At 33.1% G+C, this 13,746-nt stretch overlaps 1 protein-coding gene across 3 annotated transcripts; it reads right to left on the bottom strand.

Annotated features, from left to right (window-relative positions):
- Positions 1-7,523: 7,523 nt before the first annotated feature.
- On the bottom strand, positions 7,524-11,039 carry LOC107913376 (uncharacterized). Of its 3 annotated transcripts, none has more exons than XR_005920434.1 (3): positions 10,159-11,039; positions 9,799-9,938; positions 7,524-7,714 (listed from the first exon to the last, which is right to left on the bottom strand). XR_005920434.1 is itself a non-coding variant. In XM_041104048.1 (2 exons), exons 1-2 carry the CDS (start codon positions 10,617-10,619, stop codon positions 9,887-9,889), a joined length of 513 nt encoding a protein of 170 aa, XP_040959982.1. In that variant the 5' UTR covers positions 10,620-11,039; the 3' UTR covers positions 7,524-9,886. The 3 variants fall into 3 exon arrangements, 1 of the variants encoding a protein (XP_040959982.1); XR_005920435.1 differs by having other exon boundaries at positions 7,524-7,711; XM_041104048.1 differs by having other exon boundaries at positions 7,524-9,938.
- Between the last annotated feature and the right edge of the window lie 2,707 nt (positions 11,040-13,746).

Below are 13,746 nucleotides of genomic sequence, written 5' to 3'. Positions count from 1 at the left end.
GTTGCAGTTTTAAAAAATCCACAAAAAAACAATATAAAGATCCAAATTTAAAGCCAACCAGTCCATAGTCCAAAAGTTACATCAAAAACCCCAAATAAGTAATAAAATCTAGGCATTAACGGAAAACAGTCTAAAATTTACATGTGACCACTGTCGAGTCCTTCGCTGCATCGACCCGTCAAGTTTGGGGATTAGCTGTACAGATTAAACAAAGAAAGGGTGAGTTTTCGCAAACTCAGTGCGTAATCTCCATAGAAAACATGCATATAGATAATCAACAGAATTCAGTTAGATACAATCTGTGTCCTGTGCCCATCACAGAATCAGTTTGGGCCTTAGCATATTCAGATACAATCTCAAAAACACATTAGGGCCTTGGCCCATATCAGATACAGAATGCAGATACAGTAAATCAGAATCCTACCTACCAGCCTCTACACACCATCTCCATCCAACCCTACACACCTTGTGGGGATTAAATCAACCCATCCATCCCTACACACCATGCTGTACCGAAATGCGGCACATAATCAAAAGGTTACAGCTGAGCTGCCAGATAACAGGCTTAATAGCCTCTCAGACACTTCCTCCAAATATCATCAACCCACCCCGATGCAGTGCAACATACAAAATATGTCATGCCATTATGCAAGTAATAGTACATATATTCAGATATCATAATTCATGCTCCGTATAGAAATCAGACTGACAGATCACACATATAGGGGTCTAAGTAAAGCCTACCGACCCTACAGTAGGTCCACATTCGACTTGGGTGACCCGTGCAACCTTATAGAAATTTTCAGAAAAATGGGCTCACACGCCCATATGGCCCACTTGGCCAAAGTTGGCCTTGGCCACGTGATCCTCTTTTAATGTGACCCGTGCTAGTTAATTATTCATATATGTTTTCACTATTTACTTATATGTTCCTTCAAAGTTGTCTACTTGAGTCACTGTTACTAAATTATTTATATCTTGAGCAAAAAAATTCTGAATTAAGATCCGCTTGATGTTTTTGAAACTAGACTCAAATACCTTCCTACCATAAAATTTTTAGAATTTTTGGTTTAGCCAATAAGTACAGCAAAATCTTCAAACCTACCCCTGTTCTACTATTTGACAGCTTCAACCCTACTAAGCTAAAAATTAATTATCTCTTAGTAAAAAATTTGGATGATGTTTCCATTTGTTTCTATTAAAAATAAACTTGTTAATAATTTAAACATGTAAATTTTAACCCCTAATTATTTTTCTCCAATTTTTGATGATTTTCCAAAATCAGAATAGAGGAACCCAAATTCATTCTAACCTTGTCTCACAAAGTTTATTATACTTCATGATTTACAATTCCATTGCTTACACCATTTTTTCTATGAGAAACTAGACTCAATAATATTTAATTCCATATTTTTTCATCCTCTAATTCGATTTCCACAATTTATGGCAATTTTTTAAATTTATCCTACTGGTGCTGTCCAAACAGCAAGCAAATTTAGTTTTTCGCAGAATCCCATTTTTTTTTGCGTTTCAGGTACACACCTGGTTTCAATTAAAGCTAAAACGATCCCCGAGCACTCCAAAAACTTGAACGCACAATAATGAAATTGCACTTCCTCGGCACCAATTGGAATCCACAACCACCTAAGGGTCCCCGAAACAGATGAAATTGATGGTTGCACCCAAAGAGACGATTTGCAAAAATAAAGAAAACAAAAACAGTGGGGAAAGAGAAGAAAATTCGGCTATAGAGACAAAAGATAGAGAAAAGAAAAGCAAAGAAAAGAAAAACTAGCAAAGGATGGAGTTAAACGTCGGTTACAAAAAAGACTTTTGGGGAAAATGATTCGCTCAATCTCACTACCCACATTATCTCAACCACCCACTATCCAGTTATCAATTATAACTCAAACTCTCAGTCATTAAGCCGTGCAAAAACAACTCTCCCTTGCCCACGCAAAGATTCGAACCCTCGCCTTTCAGCACACTAACACTTTGCTTAACCACCAAACCAACAGGGCTATTCTGTTGTATACTTACAAACATTTAAATAAAAGCATATTGGACAAAGTTAAGGCTTTACTCAGAAAAATCCAAAAATTTTTGCCAAAGGCATGGCTTGAACTTGGGACCTTCCAAACACTCCCAAAACACATAACCACTAAAGCTGACAGATATTTGTGTCACACATTCACAATACCCTAAATTAAAATTTTGGGACGTTACAGCCTTGTTTCAATAGAACTAGCAGAGAAGAAGAGGAGCGCACTAGTTTAGCTTAAGAGAAACACTGATTTGTTTCCTAGTTCCCTTCTCTTTAATTTTCTTGTTTATTTTGTGATTATGAAACTGAATAATTTTTGTCTTTTTGTCTTCTTCTAATTAAAATGAATTAAATTTAATTCATGTTGCATTGATTGCATTCTATCCACTTAAAATCATTTTTGTGTTGTTATAGGCCTTAGTAAGTTGTTCAATTAAATAAAACTATGCTTATGTTATACTTCCATTATAAAATGTAAGGTAACAAATGAATTAATTATTAAGCATATTGAAATTGCAATTAATTGACAAAATATTTAATTGGTACATGTTTAATCTTCTAAGGTAGTTGAGGGTTAAATTAGCGACGATATTTGGTGGATGTTTTAAATGTTAACTTTGTGTTTTGCAGTAAAATTATGGTGTGGTTTTTGGACCACACGGTCACCCACACGAGCGTATGTCGTACACGAGTGATTCACACGGTCGTGTGTCACTATAAGAGTTAGGTTGATTTAATGTGCACACGGCAAAAGGTGAGTCACACAGTCTGGCGCATGGCCGTGTGATCTCTGTTGCGGAAATTTGTCGATCTTGCACGGCCTAGAGGTTTTCACATGGCTTGAGACATGATCGTGTCCCTCTTGCTTATTAATTTTGAAATTTATCACACGAGCACAAAGTTACATGGTCTACCCACAGGACTGTGTACCTCATCCACACAGTCGTGTACCCCTGTAACACGATCTAAAACCTCCCACACAGCCCTGCCACATGGCCGTGTGATCTTATTTTACTGTTGTTACCAATTTTTCACAAATTAATTCATTTTAGTCCCTGAGTGATCCCTTACATGTTAAAGCTTATGTAGGAGTGGTTGCGACTTAATTACTAATTGTTGAATGGTTGTGAATGGTATAATACTGACTGGGTATCTATAATTATTAAACGTATGTGTACGTGTGGTTTAATTTTGTTATTAGTATAGGTTACTAGCATAATTTCATCATGCTAAAATTTTGTAACCAAGAATGTTTGGATGTGTTGGTCTGTATTTATGCATGATATTGCTTTTGCTAAATTGTAATAGTTGCGAGTATGATTACGAATTTTTGGGAACGGGATAAGAGCATGTCTGATTCTGTATTCTCGGATGTACTAAATTGTTTGTATTTGCATTGTGGTTGGGACATGGTCATTAAGAGAAGGAAGTTTGTTTTGGCAGTTACACTGCATTGACGTAATTCGGCGGTCAATGTTGGTCGCTTGATTGCATAACATTCGAGTGGCATGTGATTACTTTATGGTGTGTATCAGTTAGATGGGTCCACCATAACCCAAATTGGTGTGTAGTGGATAGAAGGGTTTAGAATACCCTAAATGATGTGTGATGGATGGAGATGGTGTATGGCAGTTGGATAGGTGGGATTTTGTGCTAAATTACATATGATCATGAATTGCATTTTTGGTTTGTGTTAAAAAATGGTGATTCTTTAATCTGATGTAGTTGTTGGTTCTGATTGGAATATGGTTATTTTATGTTAGGTTGTCTGATTGCAAGGCCATTTCAGTGGCCAATGTAACCTTCAAAATTCGGTCGAAACTTCTAGGTCAAGTTTAAGGTGTTACACACTTCCTGTGCCATGGCCTTGCATACACACCGTAGCCCTCCTCCTGTAAGGGCACAATGTTGTCGTGGTGGCCGAAATGGTCGGTTGCATTTTTCACATCATTTCCTCTTTTTGCCTAAGCTGCTCCTAATGAAAAAGTTGTTATTGCTCATACCTCATGTTTTGTTGCAACATTTGTTCCTTTAACCTGCGTATCTGGTCCTGCAAATTTGTAAGCTGCTACTGCAAGGTCCTTTGGTCGAAAAGGTTAGGAGTTTCTTGATATGAGAGGAAATTCAAGTTGAAAGCCTGGTGGGTGTCCTATGGGCTCGAGTCATCAAGGTTTTTCGATTGATTGGCAAACCATCTGGTGAAAAAATCAAACTCTTATGGACAGTCTTCCGTCTCATCTCTCATGTTTTGGCGTAAAAATGGTTGGGTTGGGAATCTCTCATTCGGGTGAGCCATGTCGACCTTTTTGCTTACTTTAGTGTAAAAAATGTGTCCACATTCATTGCACCAATTGTTGAGGTTTTTTCTCTCTGGTCCCTTCCTCATGGAAGTTATCTTCATATTTATAAGGCACGGTTCCCTGATGGGACGTGCTAGGGGATAACTAGGTGTCATGCACAATGACACTTTACCCCTCTAGGTTTGACATGTAACCTCAAAGGTATCTCTAAAAGGACCTCCTTGTGAGTAGGCGAGCTGGAGAGTGACGAACTATGGATCAACTACCTGGCGAGCTAGGGAAGGTGACGAGTTTGGAGCGAAGTGACGAGCTGGCGAAGGGGCGAGCTAGCGAAGCGGCGAGCTGGTGAAGTGGAACGAATAAGGAGATGGCGAGCTATGGCAATTAAGCGAAAAGGGGGATGACGAGCTGTGGATGCGGGAAAGGCGAATGATTTAGGTTTTCAAGTTGAGTTGTCATGTTCGAATTTCTCTAGTCAAGTCATCATTTGGATCGAGTCGCAAGACACCTAATGGTAACAAATATAAACTATTACTTGCAATTATTATAGTCTATTATAATAATATATTGTAATATATATTTTTTTTGGTAGAAATATGTTGTAATATATTGATTCTTAAATATTTTTATTGAAAACAGCAAATGATAACATTACCTAAGGACAATAAGTTCAATTGTTGCTGTATGAAATTTAATGAAATATGTAATAAATTCAAATATAAATATAAATATAAATATAATGTCTATACTATTATTAAATTTTTAATCAAATTTAGTGACATTAATCAAATCGCACTAACTCAATTTAAAAATGACTGAAAATAATTTATTTATAAATCAATAAAATTTATTATATATGTAACACCCTAAACCCGGCCTAAGCGTTATGGCCGAATCTGGCAATGTCACATTGTAACACCCCTTACCCGTATTCGACGCCGGAATAGGGTACGAGGCATTACCAAAACATATACATTTATAAACGTATTAAACTGAGTTATAAAATTTCATATAGATTAAAACTTTCAAATTATTATCTTCAAATCGCTAATTAGGGCTTACAAGGCCCAATATATATATACTCATTCGATCCAAGCCTTATAGCTATCACCATTTGTTCATTTCATAGTCATATATGAACTTATAATCCTTCACTTTCTTGTCATATGAATTTATCAATTATTACTTGCTTCTTGCAAGTACTTGAATTGATCCGTATCATTTCATATTCTCGTATCGTCATATTTTTCCTATTAAACCATTGTAATTTATTAAATATTCAATATCTTGTAAAGATTCTCTAATCTATCCCATATACTTTCACACAGATTAATTAACAATTCACAAGTCTTATCATTTCAAAGCTTATAAGACACATATACATATCTATACTAACTCGTATGAGTCTCATACTCATTCATATGCTCAATTAATCCGTTAAATCATTTCAACATCGAAGAATCCACATTATGTCAGAAACAATACTAATAACAATCATAAATATTTTCATATTAATTTCATATATCACTTACTGAACTTCAACTATCATTTCATAAATACGTAATTCACTGACACATCTTGCCATATACAATATCCAATTGGTGAAATCACTTAATTGAATTCAACTTCAACAATCATAATAAATCTATCACTTGAGTGTGAGTCCATGTAACACTTACCAACTTTGTCATATACAATATCCAATTGGTGAAATCACTTAATTGAATTCAACTTCAACAATCATAATAAATCTATCACTTGAGTGTGAGTCCATGTAACACTTACCAACTTTGTCAAATTAGTGAATGTCTTATGGAATTGAGTACTTTATTTTCTCGATGCCATAGCCCAGCTATGATCTTACACGGAATTACATATCACTTATTGCCATGGTCCATCCATGGTATTTTTCGTCAATTCGTCTTTATCAATGAACGAAAGTACTCAACCCTCTGTTCTACTCAATTTGAACTTTCTTTCCAATTTATCTATCTTCCTCAGCAATCATAATTCAACCATGAATATATATATAGAATAATACATTATGTCATGCATAATACTAAAAAATAATTGTTTGGTTTCATCTATATGAATTTACAATTCAATTCATAATAACTAATTGAAATAAAACATTGTCATTTCTAATTCAACATTTATCAAATATAATCGGCATACAACCAATTTATATACAAATCATTCGTATATTTTATTTTTCCTCCTCCTCCTCTCTATTCCACATCCTTAATGTACATAATACTCTTATAAATAACATTTTCTATAATTTTACTATTCACTTACACTACACCAAAACAGGCTTTTAGCGGCGCTTTTTTAGGCATTTAGAGCGCCGCTAAAAGTATTTGTGGCGCTTTGAGAAGTGCCGGAGAAAATGTCGCTAAAGACCGCGTCGCTAACTTTAGCGACGCTTTTCCCGCAAACGCCGCTAAAGGCGAAAATGTCGCTAAAGACCGCGTCGCTAACTTTAGCGACGCTTTTCCCGCAAACGCCGCTAAAGGCCAAGACCTTTAGCAGCGCTTCTCCCGCAAACGCCGCTATAGACCACGCCCTTTACCGACGCTTTTCCCACAAACGCCGCTATAGACCACGATCTTTAACGGCGCTTTTACCACAAACGCCGCTATAGACCATGATCTTTAGCAGCGCTTTTATCACAAACGCCGCTAAAGAACAAACCTTTAGCGGCGCTTTTCGCAAAAACGCCGCTAAAAATATAACCTTTAAAAAAATTATTTTAATCAAATAATATTTATTTTTATGATAAATATTATATTATGTTTTATTTTTTAAATTTGAACTTTAAATATACTTTTTAAGGATAAATAAAAAAATATTATTTAAATTAAATTTTCTATGAAAATTTTAACTTTAAAACTAAATATAAAAATTAATGAATTTAATTTTAAAATTTAAAATAATAAATTAATAACACAATTAAAATCCAAAAGTTAGAACTGAAGTTTTCATAAATATTAAAGTAAAAATAAAAATTTAGAATCAAAACTAAAATAAATAATACATATGAAAAATTAGAACACAGACAGTAACAAAAAATTAAACACCACACATAAAATTACACAGACAGCAACAAAAAATTAAACACCACACATAAAATTTATCAAACTAGTTAAGAAATACATGGAGCTGCCATGCAGTATAAATACAATAGAATCGTAGGGTAATTTTCCATAAATATCTTCAGAGTACCAAGAACAATTTGTCACAAAATTAGAAAACATGATAAAAAAAAAAAGAACAGGTAGCAGACAAGCTATTTGTTACTTTTTGTTTTGCTTCCAAGGCTTCCTCAGCTGCCTTCATCTTGGCAACAGAATCATCTTCATCATCCCTACTTAAGAAAACAAAGAACCTATTGTTAAACAATTTAGAACTTGAAAAAGAAAAGAACCATGTCATGCAGGTCTAAATGCTGGAGCTCAACTTCCACTGAGATGTATCTCCAGCAGCAAAACAACTTATAATTAAACATTACCACAAAAAGAAATTGGATCGGCAAAGTGAGAGCACCTGATCAAATAAGATAACGAATTAAAGAGACTGAGACCTTTGCAGTCTTCCACACAAGATAAGAAGTATTATAACAATTCCAGTTATGAAAGACACAAAATGAGATCGAAAAAGATAAGGCAAATCACATATTCCACAAGCAATTTGTTAACTGCGGTGGATAGCATGATGAAAGATTATAGAAAAATACTACACACAGAAAATAAATAAATTGCTGATCAACAAAAACTTGCAAAATTAAAAATTAAGCCACTTTCAATAATTCAATTAAAGTTCTAAAATCTCCAATGATAAACATAAGCAACTAAACAGAAGTATATTACAGAGCCTAACCTAAATTATAGAGATCATACCTTGAATCCAACTCTGTTGTCTAAGCAAGTATGCCAATCTGCTATATTATTTTCCTTGCATAAACATACTAGAAGTATTTATAAGTTGAACCGACTTAAATTAAGCCGATTCATCTATCTATGATATCAATATCATATACAACTATTTAATCTTTACTGAAATATTAACATCAAATTTTACCTAAATTCTTTTTTGTTTTCTATAAATGCGTAAGCAGGCTATGAGCATGGACTGCACTTCTACCTGTGTGGAAATGACCTTGTTCTTTTCCAAAAATAATATGGTCTAATCATGACAATATTACAGTCAATATTTGCTAAATAAATACTGGGCAATAAGAAAAGATGATATCATGTTAGTTTTTTTCTACATTGGTTGGCCTGACTATGCTTATATATGTATAAACTTTCATTGTGAGTTACATGATTTTTTGAAGAAAACTTTGACAAACAGTCCAAGTCTTTAGCACATGGCCATGAATAATTCTCATGCTTGCATGCATGCATGCTTATTATTTTGGAAAAAAAATTACTTCAATCTTATTGTCTATTTCATTTTTTTTACTATCGTGGGAGGTACATTAAACAATAAAAAAATAAAAATGATCTACTTTAAAAAGGTAAAATAGTAAAATAGTAATATCAATTTTAAAAATAGCAGATGATTTTTCTCCTCCGCTGAGGATACTCTGCAACAGATGTAGTAAACACAAACTAAGTCAAGCAAGTGATGACAACACATATGTGTTAGACCTTTAACCTTAATAACTCAATGATATTAAATCCTCTTAAAAGTCTTTTCTCAATCAGGTACTATAGAAGAAAGAACATATGGTGTATATTTACCTCGTAGTCTACAAACATCTTATTAGTCCGTAAATAGGATTCTATCATAGCAATCTACATTTTTGCAATAAGTCAGTAAATCAAGGGTCAATAGATTGATTTAATCCATGTTAGGGACTGATATGAATAAAAAAAGTATCATATAATCACAAACCAAAATTTAGAAAATATCAAGTCTAAAACAAATATGGATAAAAAAGTTCGAAGACCAAATTAAAATAAACTACAAAATTCAAGTCCCTATATTACTCTTTAGATTGATTATTTTTCTGAATAATAAATGCAATGTTAAAAAAAAGGCATAAAAGTAAAATGAATGATAGAGAGACTAAAAACAAACAGCATCCATCTTCTCCCCCCATTTGTGTTTTCGTGACACTGACACTCTGCTTCTAAGCTTTACTTTTTCTCTTTTTTCTCTCAATACTGTCTAAGTTACCAATGTACATTCAAAGTCCAAATATGCAAGAGGAAAATAATGCAGACCATAGCATACCAAAACTTCATACTTCCCAGGCTTTAAAATCTATCATAGCTATATTAGATGGACACATGACATGACGGCCAAAAAACATAGAATAAATAAAGTGCTAGAACTAGACAAGTAATTGCCATGCACAACCATGGTACACTCACTGCTAGGATACACATCAACCATGGTAAAGCAAGCTTCCATCATTACTATTTATATCAAGTAGAACGAACTTACGATTGCCTGGTGCAGATCATTTTTTCTACTTTTGTCAGAAATGTGCACCTGCCCAAACACCTTTTTCCATTGTGCATTGGCTCAGACTTTATGGAAAGTCATAAATAGTAAGCATTTGATCTGTTAAAGAATCTTGCAGACTGCAAATACCACATCAGAAAATTGCTAGTTGAAATATAAACTAGGGAGATCCATGAGTTACAAAGAAAACAATAGGATGGCCTTTTTAGACTCTAAAAGGGTGATGTTAAGAACTTAAACAGATTCCATCACCTTTTACAAACTATGATTCGCCATTCATATTTCTCTACTTCCATGATTTCCAACTAGGAATCACTAGCAATAAATATTGTTACCTACCGCAACAAAGCTGGAACTATTTCATGATTCATTTGCTCCCTAAATAGGCTGGAGTCAGAGTCAGTCCGACTGCTATGTCTCATGGCATTAGAAAGAAAATCCAATTCTTCCTCAATAACTGAAACGCATGACACAGAAAATTGTCTCCTGAAGAGTTCATGAAGAGCAATTTTAGTAAAATTATCAATACCAGACTTTTCGGTTTGAACAGTCGGAGTCAAATCTGGAGATGATGTACTGGTATCCCTCATACAAATCCTGCTTTGTAGTGTCAAATTATTCAAATATGCATTGAGACAGTCATGCTCTGTCTGCGAAAGGTCACTAAGATCCATCTCCACAATTACTATAATAACAGCTCTTAGATGTGAATCCCTCAATGGTAAATTATGGAGCAAGTGTTCCGACAAAAAACTTCTTGCCTTTCTAAGAGTAACAATTAGTAAATAAGAAAGCAGCATATATAAAGACCAGAACCTGAGGAAAGGACGGATGCGATGTCATTTTGGACAGAGCTGCATCAAGCTCCTGAATAGACTCTTGATAAACATTTTCAAAGAAGAGGGCCCATTGAAAGCCTCGCTTGATGTTATCAGAGTCCCAGTGAGTGGGAAGACCAGAGGATTGATACCCAGAAGACAAAACCAGGATATCAACAAACCCTTCTATCAGTTTCATCATTTCTTCCAGGGATATGTTTGGTGATTCCATCCCATCTTCTGGTTTTCTTCCTTGAAGTCTGTTGTTGGAAATGGGAAATTTGGGGGATTTCAGCTGAAGAAAAACAAACTTTTATTTGGGGAATTTAGGGCGCACGACGGAGATGAGAAGAAGAGGGAGTAATGAGCGGGTAACCAAAATTTTTTTTTAGGAGTGAGCGGGATTTTGATTACCTGTTATTTGCTTCTATATTTGCGGCGTTTTAAAGAAAAAACGTCACTACCTAAACTGAAATGACACCGTTTTGAAAAATTGCAGTATATGTTTACGGCGTTTTTTATTAAAACGCCGGTAATGTCTATTTTTTGCGGCGTTTTTCTTGAAAACGTCACTAAAAATTTTAAATTATTTTATTTAAACGGCGCCGTTTTGAGAAATTTTAATACATAGTAATGGCGTTTTTTTGCTGAAAACGCCACTAAAGCTCGCATATTTTTTTATATTCAATTATTGTATCTTTCATATAAATTTTACATAAAAAATTATTAAAATTTTAAGTAATGTTTAAAAGAATTAGAAAAATTATAAATTTTAGTTTTTTATTTCATTTTTTATTTTTGTATTTTATTTTTCTTATAATTTGGTCCTATCCAAATTAAATAATTACGTATATATCCATATCAAATATATCAAATGGTTTAGATTAAATATTTTTAAATATAAAAGCATTAATTAATTGTATAAAATTGTATCATTTAACAAATCTCAAATAAACCTTAAACCCTAAATTAACCATTCAATATACATAAAGTCTATCTATTATATATCTCTGAAATAATATAAACTATACTCATAATTTCAATATATTAAATTTATTATTATATATTTTACAATTATATAAGGACATATTTAATATACAAATTAAAAAAACTAATTAATCTAAACCCTAAACCTTAACCCGACCTTTGAAACCCTAAATCCCTAACTCTTAACCCCTAACCCCTAACTCTTTACCCCTAACCCCTAAATCTCAAACCTTAAACCATAATCCCTAAATCCATATATAATCCCCAAATCTTAAAATAGTAACTCTTAAACTGGCCTTAAATCTTAAATTAACCATATACTATAAATCATATAAACCTAAACTATTATGAAAATTAATTAAATATTTTAAAATTAATACTATCTTATCTTTTTCAATTATATATGAAATTATTTAATATATAAATTAAAAACATATTTAAAATATAAATTAAAAAATAATTAATCTAAACCCAAAACCCTAACCCGACCCATGAATCCCTAAACCTTAAATCCCTAGCTCTTAACAACCAAACCCCTAACCCCTAAACCTTAAATCCCAACCCTTAAACCACAATCCCTAATCCATAATCCCTAAATCCATGCTCCCTAAACCTTAAAATAGTAACTCCTAAACCGGCCTTAAATCTTAAATAAATCATATACCTTAAACCAAAAATCCTAAACTATAGTGATAATTAATTCAATATTTTAAAATTAATACTATCTCTTTTACAATTATATAAGAAAATTTTTAATATATAAATTAAAAAATAATCAGTAATCATGTACCCAAAAAAATTTAAAATTATTTTAAATAATAGTATTTTAATTTTTCTATGTGTTTTATTTCAAATTATATCTTTGTGTAATTATTTTTTTCTGAAGATTTTAAATATTCAATTAGAAATAAATTGAATTTTATTTAATTAATATAAATAAACCAATTAAGATAAAATGTTTTTAGCGGCGCTTTATCAAAAACGCCGCTAAATCCCCCAGCATTAGCGGTGCTTTTCCAAAAACGCCGCTAAAGCCCCCAGCATTAGCGGTGCTTTTCCAAAAACGCCGCTAAAGCCCCCAGCATTAGCGGCGCTTTCCCAAAAATGCCGCTAAATCCCCTAGCATTAGCGACACTTTTCAAAAAACGCCGCTAAAACACCGAGCATTAGCGGCACTTTTTTAAAAACGCCGCTAAAGCCCTGAGAATTAGCGGCGCTTTTTTGAAAACGCCAAAAGGTAAGTAAACGATGCAGTTGGTCTATGGTTTTTTGCGGCGTTCTTTTTTAAAAACGCCGCTAATTCTCATTTTTAGCGGTGTTTTTTTGAAAACGCCGCTAATGCTAGATCTTTAGTGGCGATTTCCATAAAGCGCCGCTAATTCTCGATTTCCATAAAGTGCCGCTAAAAGCCTGTTTTGGTGTAGTGTTACATGTATATTCAAAGTTGTCTATCTGAGTCAGATTCACTAAATTATTTTTTATCTTGAGCTACAGAGCTCCAAATTAAGATACGTTAATTTTCCCTGAAACTAGGTTCACATATCTTCTTACCATAAAATGTTTAGAATTTTTGGCTTAGACAATAAGTACATTTTATTCTTTAAAGTTTCCCCTATTTCACTTCTTGATAGTTTTGACCTCTCTTCACTAAAAATTAATTATCTCACTGTACAGAATTCGGATGGTACTTATGTTTATTTCAATTGCAAATATACTCATTCAGGGTTCTAAACATATAAATTTTATCCTGTAATTATTTTTTTACAATTTTTAACAATTTTCCAAAGTTAGAACAGGGGATTCCAAACTCATTCTGACCCTATCTCACTAAACTTAAAATATATCAAAATATATAAGTCTTTTGCTTGCTTTGTTTCTTTTATGTAAAAATAGACTCATTAAGCTTTCATTTCATATCTTATTCACTCTCTAATTCGATTTCCACCATTTTTTGTGATTTTTCAAAGTCACACAACTATTTCAGTTTAAAACTATTTTGTTGCTAATTCTACTATTTCATAATTTCACTTTTTCACTTTCTATCACTATTCAATTCAATTCCACACATATATTCATCATTCAATTACACTTAATCGTTACATGATCTCATGTATTTTCACTT

Source organism: Gossypium hirsutum, chromosome D11 (assembly GCF_007990345.1).
Source record: "Gossypium hirsutum isolate 1008001.06 chromosome D11, Gossypium_hirsutum_v2.1, whole genome shotgun sequence".
Classification (NCBI taxonomy): domain Eukaryota; kingdom Viridiplantae; phylum Streptophyta; class Magnoliopsida; order Malvales; family Malvaceae; genus Gossypium; species Gossypium hirsutum.
Note: the sequence above shows the minus strand (reverse complement) of the source record. Positions and strands in the feature narration are given on the sequence as shown.